This window comes from Dromaius novaehollandiae, chromosome 20, assembly GCF_036370855.1.
Source record: "Dromaius novaehollandiae isolate bDroNov1 chromosome 20, bDroNov1.hap1, whole genome shotgun sequence".
NCBI classification, from domain to species: Eukaryota; Metazoa; Chordata; class Aves; order Casuariiformes; family Dromaiidae; genus Dromaius; species Dromaius novaehollandiae.
Genome location: NC_088117.1, coordinates 8923590 through 8940344, shown reverse-complemented (window position 1 = coordinate 8940344; position 16755 = coordinate 8923590). Strand labels below are relative to the sequence as shown.

At 42.5% G+C, this 16755-nt stretch overlaps 1 protein-coding gene across 2 annotated transcripts in view; it reads right to left on the bottom strand.

The window, feature by feature from the left end:
• Positions 1-16755, bottom strand: part of NUP214 (nucleoporin 214) — a 46910-nt gene that overhangs the window by 11601 nt on the left and 18554 nt on the right. For both annotated transcript variants that reach the window (XM_026101800.2, XM_026101801.2), the window contains exons 20-29: positions 16510-16595; positions 16336-16419; positions 15772-16017; positions 14808-14969; positions 13722-13830; positions 9177-9252; positions 8374-8482; positions 6978-7080; positions 5075-5148; positions 1459-3228 (exon numbers count right to left, since the gene is read on the bottom strand). In XM_026101800.2, the coding sequence (XP_025957585.2) occupies positions 1459-3228; positions 5075-5148; positions 6978-7080; positions 8374-8482; positions 9177-9252; positions 13722-13830; positions 14808-14969; positions 15772-16017; positions 16336-16419; positions 16510-16595 (2819 nt within the window). The remainder of the gene's footprint in view (positions 1-1458; positions 3229-5074; positions 5149-6977; positions 7081-8373; positions 8483-9176; positions 9253-13721; positions 13831-14807; positions 14970-15771; positions 16018-16335; positions 16420-16509; positions 16596-16755) is intronic.

The window sequence follows — 16755 nt, the reverse complement described above, 5'->3', positions numbered from 1 at the left end:
CAGGGAGATGAGACATGCCCAGAACAGACTTTTAGGTCTCCTGTAAAACAAAACACTCCCCCTGCTCCCCAAACCAAGAGGGTTACAAATGATGTTACCAAATGTATCTAGGTTGGCCAGATTTAAAGTATGCGCCAACATGCAAATTGTTAATTCCACTGAAGCTTATTTGAAAACCATTCTCCTTTCCTCTCCAGCCAATTTAAAAACAAATAGAAAATAAAAGGCCCTTACACGTACGGGATTGTTGCTAACAGTATAAAAGAATTGGATTTCTGTTAATGTTTCTATAATAATGCTGCAAGTCATGAACAAGTACTGTAGCATTTTGATTTCCCTCGTGTAGAGAGAATCTGAGCTTTGTTACCTAAAGATTCCCGTTATAGATAACGAAATGTTTTGATTAAAAAAAGAACTCCCCATTCCATTTCCCAGTTCACCTAAATGTGCATTTTGTAATAAAACTTGCAGTTTCTATAATTAGGAACACCTTTCTTTAGCAGAGTTCACTTCTCCTGATTTAACTATTCTTTGTTACTGTAGTTAAAACGAGCAAGCAGTTTGCCTACAGTACCATCATTTTTAATTAAATGAGCCTAATTAGTTTTTCTTCCTTGGAAATACATGTTCTCTATTATTACTCCGTACTTTTCACTTTTCCCTGGGAGCGCTCTGAAGATTGCACAGACAAGGCTTTGGAAAAAAACAATAATATATGGTAGCAACATGAAGAACAAAAGGAGACTGGCAGAGAATATTTGGCCTGTGCAAATATTAAATTTAACTGTGCAGACAGGTAGCCAATGATCACATTGCCACTATATTTAATTTCAAGGTGCATTTTTCCAAATGCAAAAGTGGATTTAAGAGATTAGCTCCTTGCTAACCCAATCTTTTGAGGGCTTAACAGATTTTTTTGCCATCCCAGGTCACAATCAGAATAGTATATCAGCCTATACACATCCTCTGTTGGACGTGCACAGTGCAGCCCACTAGAAAAAGGCACTGCATCTCTATTCATTTGCTTGATTATGGCCTCAAAACAGTCTAGCTACTTCGGTTTAACAAACATACAACGTTAAAACAACGTACAACTTTGAGATCTTTTACACTATACCGCATGCAACATACACACTGTGCAACAGGCAGCACAATACCTAATTCAAAACTACGTCAAGGTAGACTTGGGAGTATAAAATGAATGCAAAATTGAAAAGGCTACATCCAAAGGCCTCTTGGAGAGTGTCAAAGCAGAACAAAAGCCTCCTAGGCCGCCAACATTAGCTTTCCCTCACACACACTGCATTTCCTATCGTCAGTAATAGCAAAAATACATCAGCTGCCACAGGGGAAAAGAGGCATAAAACATGTCCTACTTTCCCCAGTGATACACCGCTCTCCCTACTTCAACCAGACAGCACTGCTGGCATATAGCATCTCCCTCCAGTTCGCTCTTACATGAAGCTTGACAGAAGCTGAACCCAGCAGACGACGTAGTAGTGGTAACAGTGGCAGCGCTACCGAAGACGGATCCCCCTTGCCCAAAGGCGGTGTTCTGCCCGAACACTGGAGGGCTGCTTTGTCCAAACAACCCGCCCCCAGCGCTGGCGGATGGCTGTCCGAAGGAGAGGGTGCTGGCACTGTTGGTGCTAGCTGGTGCTCCAAAAACACTACCACTGCTTGACGCTGCAGTGGAAGCTGCTGGCTGGCCAAAGGCAGGCATTGTCCCAAACCCAGCTTGACTAAAGATAAAATAACTTGAAGAACTGCTTGCTGGTTGCCCGAAGGTCGGTGCTTGTCCGAAAGCTGGCTGACCAAAGCCCCCAGCAGTGGTGGTGCCAAAAGCAGAAGTCCCAAAACCTGAGCTGGCAGCTTGTGTGGTAGTGGTGGCAGTGGACAACGTACTGGTGGTGAGTTGCCCAAACGGAGAGGATGCTGTGGTACCTGCTGGTAGTTGTCCAAAAACAGGTGGTGTGGAAGGAGTGGTAGCTGTATCACCAGTAGGCTGACTAAATGCTGAGCCAGAAGAGCTGGAATTTGGAGGCTGAGGGAACACCGAGGAACTCGCAGAAGTGGGGATGAACACAGAGGCACCAACAGCTGAACTTTGGGCAGATGAACTAACATCAGAGGTAACAGACAATGCGCTTGTTGCTTCTACAGGAGAGGCAGTGTTTGTTGTAGAGGTTGCTGCTGAGACATTCTGATCTGGCTGGGTAGATGCAGAGACAGCAGGAGGCACCGGTGCCTTCAAATCACTGGCAGAGGCAGTAGTAGCAACTGCATCAGGGGGAGGCGCTACTGATGTAGTGCTAGAACCCGCAGCACTCGTGTCCCCAGCTGTGGCCTGGGGTAAAGCAGACTCTTTAATGGACTCCGAAAGCTGCATCTGTGGATGTGGTGACTGTGCCTGAGACAATGGAGGTGAAGACCCAGCTGCTACAGCTTCATTTTCAGATGGCTTTTCTGATGCAGGTGGTAACTTGACATCCCCTGCACCCTTACTAGAAGTTGCAGCAGGGACAGCAGTTTGGGCTGAACTCAAGAAACTTCCAAATGACAGCGATGTTGAAGCAGTGAGAGCAGAAGGGGCAGAGGTGCACGTGCTCATATTGTTTGCTTGCTGAATACCAAATGAAAAGGTAGGTTTGTTGCCGCTAGATCCTCCAAGATTAAACACCCCAGAAGACCCTGTGCTGGTTATCTGGACATTACCAAAGAGATTGCCTGTGGCAGTAGTGCTGATGGACATGGATGCTGTGCCAGCAGTTGTAACTGATGTTGAAATAGTTTCTCCAGGTTTTCCTAATGGCAGGGGGGTGCCAAAAGTAAACCCAGAAGGTATTGTAGATGTTTTGGTTGACTGTGCCCCTGCAACGCTGGTGGATGGTCCTTTAGTGGTAGTCTTGGTATTATCGTCCGCTTGACCAACCCGTAGTCCCGAGAAGCTCCCAAGAGTTTCCCCACCTAGATTGCTCTGAAACAAGTGATCGGCTGGCTTAGATGGAGGGATATCCAACTTGCCAGAGGCTGCAGAAGGAGCAGAAGTTGTTGCAGCAGGTTTGTTTGACTGGGTGCCATCTGCTGGAGCGCTATTTGCTGCTGAGGCTCCTGAAGCACTTGCTGGCTTGAGGGATCCAAAAGCAAAGGAGCTCTCAGGGACTGCTCCAAATTTAGAGCCCCCACCAAGAGAAAATGAATCAGGCTGGGTGGACTCCTTAGCTGGGGCTGTCATTGAGAGAGACACAGAAATTACAAATTGAATTAAAGTATGCAAAGCTCATTTATCATTCTTACAATCATAGCATGCTTTAGCGCTTTACAGATAGACAGAGACGGTGCTCTGGCCTCAAAAAACTATAAAATCTCCCAACCATCAAACAATTGCCTCTTCCCTGTGCATTCAGGAGACCACAACAGCGACATCTGAAGCCTTTACGGACAAGGCTACAGTGATGAAATACTCTTATGTCGTAGCCTCCACTTAACCGTCCTTTGTCTTGAATGCACAGAATTTCAGCCTTTGGCTCCTATCCCTTTTGAACAGTTTGATAGCAATAGAGAAGACCTGGTTACTTCAGACCATTTGTTGTTAATACCCCTTCTTACCTACTTCACCTTAACGAGTCCCAACATTCACTACGGAATTGTCCGTTTAAAGCTCAGAACACAGTTTGGTCATAAAAGTACTTTCTGGCACTCGAACAGTTTTCTACAGAATTAAATTTTTCTTTATAAATTGAACTATTCATAGAGCACTGACCACTGTTTCTGCGCAGCCTGTTTTCAGCTTTGAAAGCTTAGAGAGAAGCTCTCAGATGTAATTACCACAGCAGCTCCACTTATTAGATATACTGCTGTCCAAGAATGTGAAACAGCTGAAGTTTTTAGGTAGATTGGACAAGTTATATTTGATATATTGTTATTTCATTTCTGTGCACCGCTGAACATAAATTCTGACTTGAAGATACTGCATTGGTGTTTTGACTACAGGCCGATTTAGGCATCTCTAGACAAGGCACAGGAAGCCTGCATCAGGATCAAGTAACACAGAACAAGAGGTTCCTAGCATCATAGAGAATATGCTTGTTTTTTACTCTAATGAACAAAAGTGTATTAGTAGCTGGCAGCAAATAAAGCATCATTTTTTTCTTCCTGAGGCACTGAAGTTCTTCCTTTTCTATCACCAGCTACCAAAGGCAAAGGTGCTCCTACCATTCCACAGAGCAGCGTGAGGTAATTGCCCATGTATAACGCTGTGCTTTACAAGTCTCATGCTTCCTCTTTCTCCTATTCCTCTTTAATCAGTGCTATTTACCTCAACTTTTACATTAACTGAATCATTAACTTTCAAGCCAAGTTAGTTTTTTATGCTTAAGATGAAGAATAGCAGTAGCATTGCTGTGGCTGTGATGGTCTAAAGATATAAGCAAGGCAAGATTTGTAGGAAGAGGCAAAATCTTTTATTAGAGCAACTGATAACATTAACATGGAGAGAGAGGAAAAAAAAGCTTTCAAGTATACAAGCTCTTTTTCAAGGCTGAAATATAGGCAATGAATTCATGGCCGTAATTCAAGAATACTAGCAAGCAGATATATCGGGCCCTTCTTTTCAGATAGGATGAATATGACCTACCTATGAAATGGAGTAGGACAGGCAGCTTATCTATTTTCAAATCAGTTTTATAAGCAACATAAAGCCACCCTACACCTTCCCCTCTCATTACTAAATGCTCACTTCACTTAATAACAGGCCTCTGCGGCAGACCACCTTGGCAACTTTAAAATCTAGAGATTAAAGACAGTAGGGGAAATGACTCCAGATACTACCCTTTTCATAAACTAATACCTCCTCGATGTTCTTGGCAGCACGTTTTCCTTACTCTGAAATGAAAGGCAGGTGGCCTAGATTCTTGTGCATTACATGGCATAATCCAGCACACACATACAATGTTATTGCAGCTACTGCAATTTTAATAATAGAACTGCAACATAAACTAAGAGCCACGTGAATTCAGAGTAAGCATTCTCTTCGCAGAGAAGAGATGTTGCCTGTACACTCCTCCAAACTAACCTTGTGAGGAAGCAAGGCTGGGTGGTGTCGGTGATGCAGTAGCCGATGTGACAACACCAAAATTAAATCCGGACCTAGAAGGAAAGCGGAAAAAGGGAAAGAATGACATTTAGCTGAAAGGGCTGAAACTTCCAATCACATGACTCATGGCAAGACAGAAATCAAAACTTTACACGACTATTCCACAGTAAAGATATTGTCTTGCAAAAACACTGTAGTCTTTCATAATGACGATTTGGGTCCTCTGGAGACCTCCATTCCCAGATGCTTTTTGCTTTCTTGCTGCCTTGTCTTCTGTTTCTCAAAGACAGCCTGCTGCTCTACAAGTCAGGCTGCATAACACCACATCACTAACAGCACCGTATGCAGCATATGGTTTACAGACTGAGGCACTGATCCTGGAGCAAAGGCAGGGTTTATTTTATTACAATTGAGTTTCTCAAGAGGACTATTTTAGCCCTTTGAACAATGCAGCAAGGTGTTATGGATAACACTCACTTGACAAACTAGCAGAAAAATGGTTAAGATGGAATTACAACAGCCATTTGAAAGTATGCACGTTTTTAAATATTTAATCTCCTTTATAAAAAGAGAAAAAGTATGAGTATTATATACATAAACATGCAGAATTTCAAGCAGTTATTTCCAAGAAGCCCTCCATCCCCCCGCAACAAGATCTGATCAAAGACATTTTCACTTCTCATCTCTAAAAAACACCCCATAAGAGAGGTTTCAAAGAAACTCTGTGTTCATAAAACACACACCACACTGCATGCTTTGTTATATAACAGAAGTCACCAGATGGCTTTGAGACTTGTTAGTCACTCAGCTCCACGAGTGGATTACTTTTCAAGCCACAACATGGAATTTGTTCTGTTGTCTTAAAGAACACAAAACCCCAAACCTAAGCAACCAACTCTCCCCTCCCAAAAATGAAAAAAAATCAAAAACCCACTCACACAAACACACAAGCATACCACACACATACACTGGCAAATTTGGCCATCAGCATAAATTTCAATTCCTAACTGGGAATTCCAGCCCTTCGGTCTCTCAACCTCTTACTAGCATTTGAAACCTGTGCATGGAGGCCCAGGTTAGAAAAAACAACATCATTCTCACTGGACTACATCCTCAGAGGTGACAAGCGTATGCATGCCACATCCAGGTTCCTTCCCCTCTCTCTTCCAGAGTTCAGCCTCTTCTCTTGCTGTTGTATAGCAAGAAGGTTTATTCTCACAAGCCCCTGCCTAAGTTGCTAGGAAAAATTTTGCTGATGCTGCTCTTTCTTCGCTAAATAAAGGAGATGATATAAGACTAGCTATGGTCTGCTGCTTTTTCCCCCTCTTCTTAATCCCAGCCTTCAATATGAAGCATAAATGTCCTTCTGCACCTCTCAGAACTGGCAGGTGACTTGCACTCAAAGCCAGTCAGTGAATCCAGTTCATCGGCCCACGAGCTGGTACTTTAATCACTGTCATGCTGCTCTAATCTCAAATCATCATTTGGCAAACTGCCCAATGTCTAAGGTTGAGGAACACCAGGACACAGTGTTTGTTCAACAGCCCACTGTAGATAAATGGGGGGGGGGGGGGGGGCAGAAGCCAGTTTAGAATTAGAATTACTTGTGCTCTTGTCTTGATTTGTTACAAACCAAGGGATTCAAAGCAACAAAAGACTGTGTTTAATTCTCACAGATCTTAAGACCTCACTCAGGAAGGCTTCCACCAACCAGGACTTCCAAGAACTCTGATGCAAAAACACACCCCCGCACACCCCTAATACTCTTACTGTTGCAACTGCCATTTTATCATATAATGTAGCTTGTAGATAACACCTGCTGGAACAACAGATACAACTATTTGATGGCAACTACAAAAGAAATGTGAAAGTTCATACAGACCCGACAGAAGAAAATGAGAATGCCTTGCTAATCTGTGCAGTTGTTGCTGGTACTGATGTCACTGTAGAAGTCACAGCTGCAACTGTTTTTACCGTCCCTTGTCCTGTAAGTTACAAGTACAAGGATTACCATAAAGAAGTACAGCAGTATGTCATCCAGCTTTCAAAAGAGGAGGGAATAGTTTGCATATCTATATGCAGTATACAGTTTTATCAATTGGAAACAAAGCTTAAGGCAAACAAAAGCTTTGAAAATGCAAGTCACTTCCTCAGGAAGTTTCTGCTTGTTTTTACCACCTATACAGAGTCTGATATCTGTGCACAGAAACATTCCTGCTACTGCTACAACAGAGAACACGTGAATTATTTCCGAGATTTAAGGCTGCAACATATCTGATCAGAGCAAAGAGAGGGGTCACCATCTTTACAATAAAAATCAAACAATATAACAAGAAATCCTTGGCAAAAATCTCTCAGAAACCATCAATGTAACAAAACACATTTCAAATAAAAGAAAGTGCTGCCAAATTCAAAAGCTGACATTTTCAATAAACCAAAATTTAAGAAGTGGCTGTTATGTCAGACAATTCCTGGCTATTTTTACTGCTTCTCATCTCTGGCTAAGAGGCAACCTACATCCATGGATTAAAGGCAGAACAGTAACAGAGAGAGAGATTTCAGACATTTATGCAAGAGGTTTATAAAAGCATGCTCACTACAAACATTGTTATCTAATACACATTACAATCAGTTCCTTCATTCCCTAAAAGTTCCTTTTTCCTCTATTTGCACTGAGTGCTGTAAACTAAACACTTCTCATATAAGTTTTCAAACTCAGTACAACACACCACAGTGCAGCATAATAGTATATGAACTGGCTGTAAAGTTAGTCACACAGCCCAGAGCTTAGCAGACACAGCACCTGACTTAGCCTTTCAGAACCTAGTTCAGATCCTGCTTCAGTGCTGTAGCCTATAGTATAGAAATACTCAAATCAGATATCAATATATGGAAAAAACACTACTGTTGCTTTCCTGAAAAAGTCCCACGTTTGAAAAACAAAACAGCAGAGACGGCTGCCTTTTGATTTGATGTCAAACAGCCGCCGCCTTTGGTAGATGTGCTTTGAACATTTACTGTTAAGGGTTACACGTTCTGGGTCTACTCTCAAAGAATAGTTGTATCATTGAATTCTAGATGTCGGCACACAGACAAAACAAAATTGAGTACACCACCGCTCTCTTGCTTTTCTGTACCTTATTTTTTTTTCAAATTTTCCCCCTCATGACTGGCAGAGCAGCCTCCCAGAGGCAGATCTCACTTCCTTAACTTCATTCTGTGGACTGCACACCCTGACAGTTGGCAAGAGACACCCATCTCCACCAAAGACTACTGACCTGAGATTTTGTTGCCAGATGATGTTGGACCAGTTGTAGAAGCCATAGCACAAGGTGCTGATGCAGAGGAAGGTGGAGTCTGTGCCTTAAGTGAGCTTGTTAGAGGTGTCTAAAATGAAACAAAAAACACCCACAAAACCACTTCAGGTCAATGCATTGTGTCCATTAACAAAGGCCTTAGGATAGTATAATAGTAAGAGAGTCATGCAAGGACTTAAGAACAAGCTAAAGGATGGTGGTCAAAACATGTCTCTACACTTAGGTAGAGTCAATACACAGCTTTTTCAACAAGTATCTTACAGAAGCCAGTAAATCCCATTCACAACAACTCCTTGGCTCCAGGGCACAAAGACCATACACCAACTGGTTTTTGAAGAGTGGATATCAACTTTCCAGCAGCTTGTCCACCAATAAGTGTTTTCAGCAAAATGTAGGATAAAGAAACTACTCTCTCCACTGAGTGCTCAGCACTTTTGCGTGCGTGCGTGCGCGTGATGTCCGTCCTTTAGGAACATCTAACTAACTGCTTGCTTTGTGGTTGGTTGCAACCCTTACTGCTGCAAGGCTGCGGCCATTAGAAAGCTGCAAGAGTCTTCAACAGGGGAAAAAAAGTCAAGACATAACAAAGATATGTCTGGCACCACCTTGTCAAGGTCACAGATAAATAAGTGGTTTGCCAGGAATGTAGGACAAGCTGTGAAAAGAGATTGTTAGATGACTTGTTCACCAACAGTGAAACCCCTAAACTATACTGAATCTGCCTCGGTACAGTACTCCACAGGGAGAGCGTTCTCTACCAATACCTGTTTAGCTTGATTTGTAGCAACAGTTGCCAGAACTTGGTGGACTGCCTGGGCTGCAGAGTGAGGTACAGATGATCTTAAAAAGAAAAAAAACAAAACATTACATGAATGACTAGCCTAAAAGTGGATTTTCTCACCTCTAACAAAACACGCATACACACAACAAACAAACCCCCACAGCTTGCAGAAAAGAAAAAACACTGCTATTAAAAGATTCTCCATACAACTCCAAATGAACAAATCTGATTAGGGAATAAACCTCTTAAACGAATCGGCCTCATTTAACAAAGGAAGTTTGCAAATGTGTTTAAAGCTCTGGACTTAAATGATCGAGTCTTCTTCATACATTCCCATGCCTCTGAAGAAAGGCAACCCTTTCTATTTTACAGGGAACTGAATGAAAAAAATTCAGCAGGTAAGGGGATTACAATTTTATGCCTAGTGTATAACAAGTGTAAGAAGCTTCCTTTATGTTCCAGAGCCCAGGCAAATACATGCAATTCTCAGAAGTGCTGAGCAAGGAGACAAAGCGCTGGGGGGGTGGGTGTGGGGGGGTTCTGCTTCATGTCTTTGAAGTGTAGTGTAAATATTAATGCCTTCATGACAAGAATTGTGATAAGATTAACATGTATTTTACAATATGGGTTTGGGAATTTCTACCATGAAATAAATCATACATCTGAGCCCACAGACAGTTACTGCAGAAGGGCAGCTACTTCTGGGGTGAAGCACCCTGCATCCAGTGTGCCATTAACACACCAATTACCATAACTTGGGAACTGCCATCCAGCTAGAGCATCTCCTCAAGCCAGTGGCCCACAAGATTCACCAGCTTAAATGGTCAGTGCCAGAAGCCTTCAGAAGTGTAACAAATTCAACAGATTGCATTCTCTTTGTGGCAAAGGCTGGCTTTCTTGTAACCTGGTAAGCCATTTCCATCCGGATGCAGACCTACCATTCTCTAATGCAGAGAAACAATCTCTGTATTACATAAAGAGCTGAGGCTGCAAACCCCAGGCAATATCTGAATCTGGGCATCAAAAGTCCTATTTCTGATAAACCACAAGACCTCCCAAACCTCATTTACTATTTGATTAGCTAGGGGCCAGCTGACAGAAATTTCCTACTATATTCCAGAGAAAGGGGACATACGCATGCAACAATAATTTTGCATAGCCAATGGGTTTTGGATAGGGCTTGTGCCTTAAACAGCTTTACAGTATTCACATGTCCTTCCTTCCTTCCCTACAGCAATGAGATCTATGCGGCATGGCCTGGATTTGCCCTCTGCCCAGAGCAAAAGCATAACAGCAAACAAGGAAAATTTCAGATTAGCACTGGAGAGAGTCCATACTGGGAAGGAGCTGCTGTAAAGCTCAAGTTCATGTGAACCCCAGACAAAGAAAGAAAGAAAAACAGAAGTTATTTGAAATTCATGATAGAGTGGGAGCCTTCTCCCCTGATTACACAAGTCTAACACGAGTTATTGTTGTCTAGCACCAGTCTGACACTAGTGACGACAATGTCACTCTCACTGATGCCTACCATACAAACTTTGGTCTACCGTGGAATCACACCCAGCACCCTGAAGATTAGCAGGGAAGCTGTGGTCTCAGTCTATCAAGGAGGGGGCTTGCTGGCTGGCAGACTCATTCTGAGGATGGTTTCAATTACAAGCTAGTTAGCCTTGGTGGCACAGCTTTAAAAAACACACAAAACTAACAAAGAGGTAATGACTTGAAGATCACACCAGTGTGTGAGCCAGCAGTACCACTTCCACAAGAGCTCCCACAGATGAAGCTGATTTAATGGAAACCACAGGGTTCCTCTAAATATCACACAGCCAGTGCAAGACCATCTTACACATGGCTGGCTGCAGATCCTTCATGTTACCCTCTGGAGATTGACTAGAACCTCACTACAAAGATGAGGCTTCACTGCATGCAGTTGGTTGTTCTTTATTATTATTTAGTAAGAAATTAAGTCATTATAAAGAAGCACTAAATCAGCCTTATTCCTTTTATCTGGAGCATCAAGGAATATGGGCACAAAGTAAAATGCTACTGTAAAGATCTGAAAGCTGGTGATCAAGTTTATCAGCTATGACTTTCTTTCTGTACTTCTAAAGCTTCTCAAACTATTTCAATAATGTGATTTATGTATGTGAAAGAAACGAATTTCACATTTCTCTATTTCTGGGTCTCAAAATATAAGAGGACTTTAATTCTTCTGAAGAACTCTGTCTATTGTTTAAAAGGAATGGACGAAATCCCAGGGATATCATCTGTAAATAGTGAGTAGCCTTAGTTGTTTCCCTTTACAAGGGAATTTCCTTCCAGTAGGACACAAGCCTGACATTTTATTACAATGGCAATTATCCATATTCTTACTGCAGCACCTGGTAAAAAGTACAATATTTTGTAAGGAGTATCAAATAGAGGGCAAAGCAGGTACAAAATATGGGCAATTCTGCAAACCTCCGCACGTTGTCCCATACATACAACAGTGCTTCGACCCACATTTGCAAGGCTGTCTATCAGATCAGACAGAAAGGTCCCCAAGATCACTTGAACCACAGCTTCTCTGACAACACTATGAAAAGGCCAGCTTTGATTTCAGTATATGCAAATAACTAGACTGGGACCACCAGTACACCTAACCACAAGCCACCAAACAACTGATAACAACTGAAAAATTATTACTGCTTAACAACCCGAAGAGTGTGCTGCGGTGGCAAAAGAGACAAAAAGTCTGAAGCTGCAAAAACTGATGAATTAATTTTGCTGGGTGAATGGTCTTTGTTTTAGTGCTGAATCTGGCTGGCAGGCACAGGTTCATTTGGGTAGCATTTTTAGTTAGCACATTTTTATGAAGTCAGTTGTAAAATAAGACTATAAAATCCTCCAAGATATAAAGCTAGATGGTGCTCTATAAATTAGGGAAAACACTCAATACTGCCATTCTAAAACTACTCAAAAGTAAGACAGGTCTTTAGCTACAGCTCAGATGAACACCAATCTCAGACATGTATTACTTATGTCCTGTCTATGTACAGCCAGTACTCTCTACTTAGGTCTTCGTAGTTACGATGAAAAACAAGAAATCTATTCAAAACAATTTTATATGTAACCAATTTAAACGAGGCGGAGAATTCCCTGTCACAATGCTTGTTTTAGCAAAATTTCCCAAGCACAACTGCTTTTAAACTATTCGTAATATAATCCCTATCCCCCCGCAAATTTATCAGTTTTAGGAGAAAATACAAGCAAAAACCTCCCAAATTCTCTCCCAATTAAAATGCAGAATCCTTGGTTTGAGGTCAGCAGCTGAGTTTCACACTGTAAGACTCTGCTCCCTTTTTTGATAAGCAGTATCGAAGGAATTCCACTTTCCTCTTCAACAGTGAGGAGTATACACGTCTGTGACAACCAGAAGTAATGTGACAACAGAAATTGTTTCAAGAGCTGCATGTCTAGCCCACGGTTATCTGAATAAAGCATCTGCAATTCCACATGGACTTATCAGATGCACGTGACAAGTTTATCCTGCTTTTAATGCCCTTATACTATGACAGAAATGCAGTAGTCCCTGACACTGCTCAAATATTTCAGGACTGCCCTTGCCTCCCTAGCCCAGAAACAGCCATGCATTATCTTGGGCTAAAGTGATCACAAGAACTCCAAGAAAAGAAACTTTCAAGGTCGTTACCACGACAGGAAGAAGAACTAGTTCTGTGGCCGGTGGCAGAGCCTAGTGATAAGAGAGAAATCTCTGGAATGAGCTGAACTGGCTGCTGTCTGCAGGAGACAGAGCATAGGAAAGCCAAGAGTTACAGCTAACTCAGAGGAAATCTTAAAAAAAAATGTAAGGTTAAATACCAGAAGCCCACATTCATAATTTACTCATGAGGAAGACAGCCTTGCAGCTCTGTGTTTTTCCAAAGCGATCGATCCCTATCGACACCCAACCCTTCAGTCAAAATTCTGACATCAAGAAATTTCTGAGACAAGTTTCCAAAAGAGCCAGAGCAGAGTTCTCCCTCTCCTAAAGAGTGAATCCAGGGGCAGAGAGGAGAAGCATAACTCCAGAGAAAGTTTTCTCAGTGATGTACAAGGAATAAAAAAAGAACATCCAGACAGCTTAAGCCACACTCAGTGACAGAGAGGTGCATTTCCTTCACAGAAGGACATGGAACATATGCACACGTATTAGTGACTGGAAGGATTTCAGATCCTGAGTGTGCCTTAGCAATGAAGCCACTGGACCCCAACAGGAGGGGATGCACGAAAATACATTTCACAGAGCACCGGAGAGGAATGTTAACGCTGGTCTCGTTACTAGTTCAAGACAAGTCATTAGCAAATCTGAATGATGTGGAGAGAAAACATTTCTTCTTTTTGTTCCCCAACTCTAAGACTCTCCCCTAAATGCATCCACTTTAGGCAGAGTCAGACTAAAATACAACTACTGCTCCCCATCGGTAGATGTGCTCTATTGCAAGTGCAACTGAAGGCTACCAGAAAAAAGGGGAGCACCCACACTCACCCTATTACTGCAGAGACAGCTGGAGTCAATGCACCACTCTTGAGTTCTCGCACATTCACCACCTGAGGAACGTTCTTCAGAGTTGATTCAGTCAAGGATGTGCTTACGGCTTTAAGGGGAGGAAAAGCAAACACAAATGCAGAGGTAAATATCTTCTCCACATAACGCATTTCAATCAACGTGCTGTGTACAAGTAACTTCAGCAGCAATCCACAAGGGTTTCTAGAAAGTGTGTGGCCTATTTGACCCAAAACTTTGAGCACCCCAGCCTCCAGCAAGTACCCCAGAGAAGTGGGCTGCATTATACAGAGTTAGCACATTTTTCTTTGTTGGCTGACCAAATCTAATTATACTTACTAGATGCCCCTTACTGGCATTATAACATCTCAGGTTAACAAATATGACCTGCCCAATTACACCCCAGCTTCTGCCAAAATTCAGGTCACCAGTCCGCTTTCTGCACTTACGCCCTCCTTGGGCAAGGTAAATAGACTAATTCAATTCTTCCGCCAGTAGCTGAATTTTGTTTCTTTCCTGCACTGACACTGCAGTACTGAGGAACCACCAGGGAATGTCTAAAACCAAACAACGAAACCTTAAATTGGGAAACTTATCTCCTATCAACTCAAAATCTTACAACTAGATCCAAATGTGATAGTTATCTTTAACTTTTCAATATTAAAACTTTTTTACAATACACATCTCCTTAGTGCACAGCTAAGGATGGAGAGATCTTAGTAAGGGCCAGTGACATCCTTTCTCTGCTCTCCAGCAGTCTCCAGAGCTTCTTACATGCAGATCAATTGATTCCTGAGCCATGCCAGGATCTCTTAAGAGTCATCAACTTCGCTGCTGCTGCCCAGATGAGAAGGGTCCAAAGAATTCTGTGATGGAAATTTCTCAGGCATTTTGTACTAGTAACTGAGAGGAAGACAGGCAACAGAAAGCACTGGATAGCTCGGAGGTGCAGCTCACACAGATCCTCTGCCTGTGTCACACTCAGTTTGATGGGTCTTTTCCCTCAAGCACACTAAGTTTGTGAGATGTGCATTCAAATGCCCAGAGGTCACCTGGGCTATCCCTTACCTGGGGACTGATTAGCCATCTGCCTTCGTAGAGCTGCTGCAGCAGCCGCTTGTGGTGCCGGCACAGTGACTGTGGGAGCAGGGGCCCCATGTTTCACAGTCTTTGTTGCAAGCATTGTACTGTCTGCCCCTTGTGGTATGATTCTGTTTGAAGATGCAGGCACTACAAAAACAAAGCAAAACAAAGCAGTTCACTGTATCTCTGCAAACAAAGAAGACTTCAAAGCTCTGTTGAACTACAGTTCCTCTAAGTAGACTTTCCCTGACAAGACTGATCCACAGCCCTTTTAAACAGTTAGCACTTTATCTGGCATGGGTGGTCTCTGTATAACTCAGTGAATTCAGCAAATTAGTCTCAGTGCTTGTCATTTCAGTGCATTAGATTAATTTTTTCAGTTTGCTGTCATAGTCACTTCTGCTGACACTATTTTTCATTTAGGAGGTTCAGTTCTTTGGCTTTAGAGATGAAACAAAACAAAAAAAAAACCTCCCTCTTGAACCAGGAAAATCAAGTATATGAAAACCTAATTCTTACTGTTACTCACTGGGCTCAGAAGTCCTAACCTGAGCCACATCAACCAAATGCAGTAGCATTTTAAACTCCTGCTCGTCAGGCATTATTTTAAGAAATAATGGCATAGCCTAAAGGCAAGACACTAAAGGAAGACAATGTTACCTACATCAGTAAGATCTTAAGACAAACAGACAAAAATCGCCACAAACAAAATCCACTCACACTGCCCCCCGCCGCCACCACCAGGCGGTCAGAAAAGCCTAATCAATTAGGGTATTTCAGTGCTTTTAGCTCAAGCTCATACTACACTGCTAACTGCTTCTGGAAACTTGGCAATGTAAGCCTACAGTCTCATTTCTCCAGGACTTGAAGCACTGAGAGTGGATACAATGGTTAAAGACGTTGACAAAACACATACGAGTATAGGAGAGACTCTGCAAAAACTACTCACATAAAGTACTCAGGGAGACATGCTGCTTCCCAAAGGATGGGGACTGAGCCATCAAACCAGGCTGGATAGAAGAAGTTCGGACCACAGGTGCATGACGGGGCACTTGGACAGGAGCAGCCTCTTCTTCCTGGTCCACTGCCTGTGAATCCTCATTCTCGAGTGATTGGGAAACGGAAGATGTTGAACTGACTTCATCCAAATCTTCATAGTATCTCGTGGACAAGAAGGCAGATCGGGACAAGTTTGCTGCAATATTAGAAACAACACAATGTGTGCGCACTAAGGCAAGAGAACCATCTGAACCAACAGCCAAGACAGAAACACCCTGTATTGGCTTGTTTTTAAGCCTATATTGCTAGGATTCTCAAATGCCAGAAAAGGCAACCTTCAGCAAAAAGGTACTTGAATGAAATTCCATTTGAGGGAAGATGGGGGAGCATGAAGAAAAACGTAGGGGTTGAGGAGTGAGAAGAAGCCAAAAGCTAACTTAAGGACTGGTTCCCACGACAGGTAAGTCACCTTCCTAAAAAGCATTTCAGACTCCTAAGGTAGCTAAAGATTTACCTGGAGCTGTAGATCTAATGGGTGGAGTCTTCCTCTTGGCTAGAAAATTCCTTAACTGTGCTTGTTTCACAGAGGATAATTTAGCTGGAAAACAGAAGAGAGTCACTAGCCTATAATCAAAGGGCAAGTTAAAAAGCTTCCCCCCTCCTCCCCCCATAAGAAAGAATAAGTTACCAGGTACTTTAGGCAGGGGTTTGGCATGTGATTCCAAGGTAGTTTTCATCAAAGCATTGCGCAGGCTTTCAAGGTCACTGTCAAAACTGGAAGAAAGCAGAGTAATGAAAAACCGTGAGCAGCAGAAAGAGACCAACGAAATCAAGAGCAAAAAGGGACCAATATGGCCACAAGTCATCAGAATTATTGATCTATCTGCAAGAATGATCAGCTCGTAAGATAACCTGTCTGAGCAGCCACCCGCAC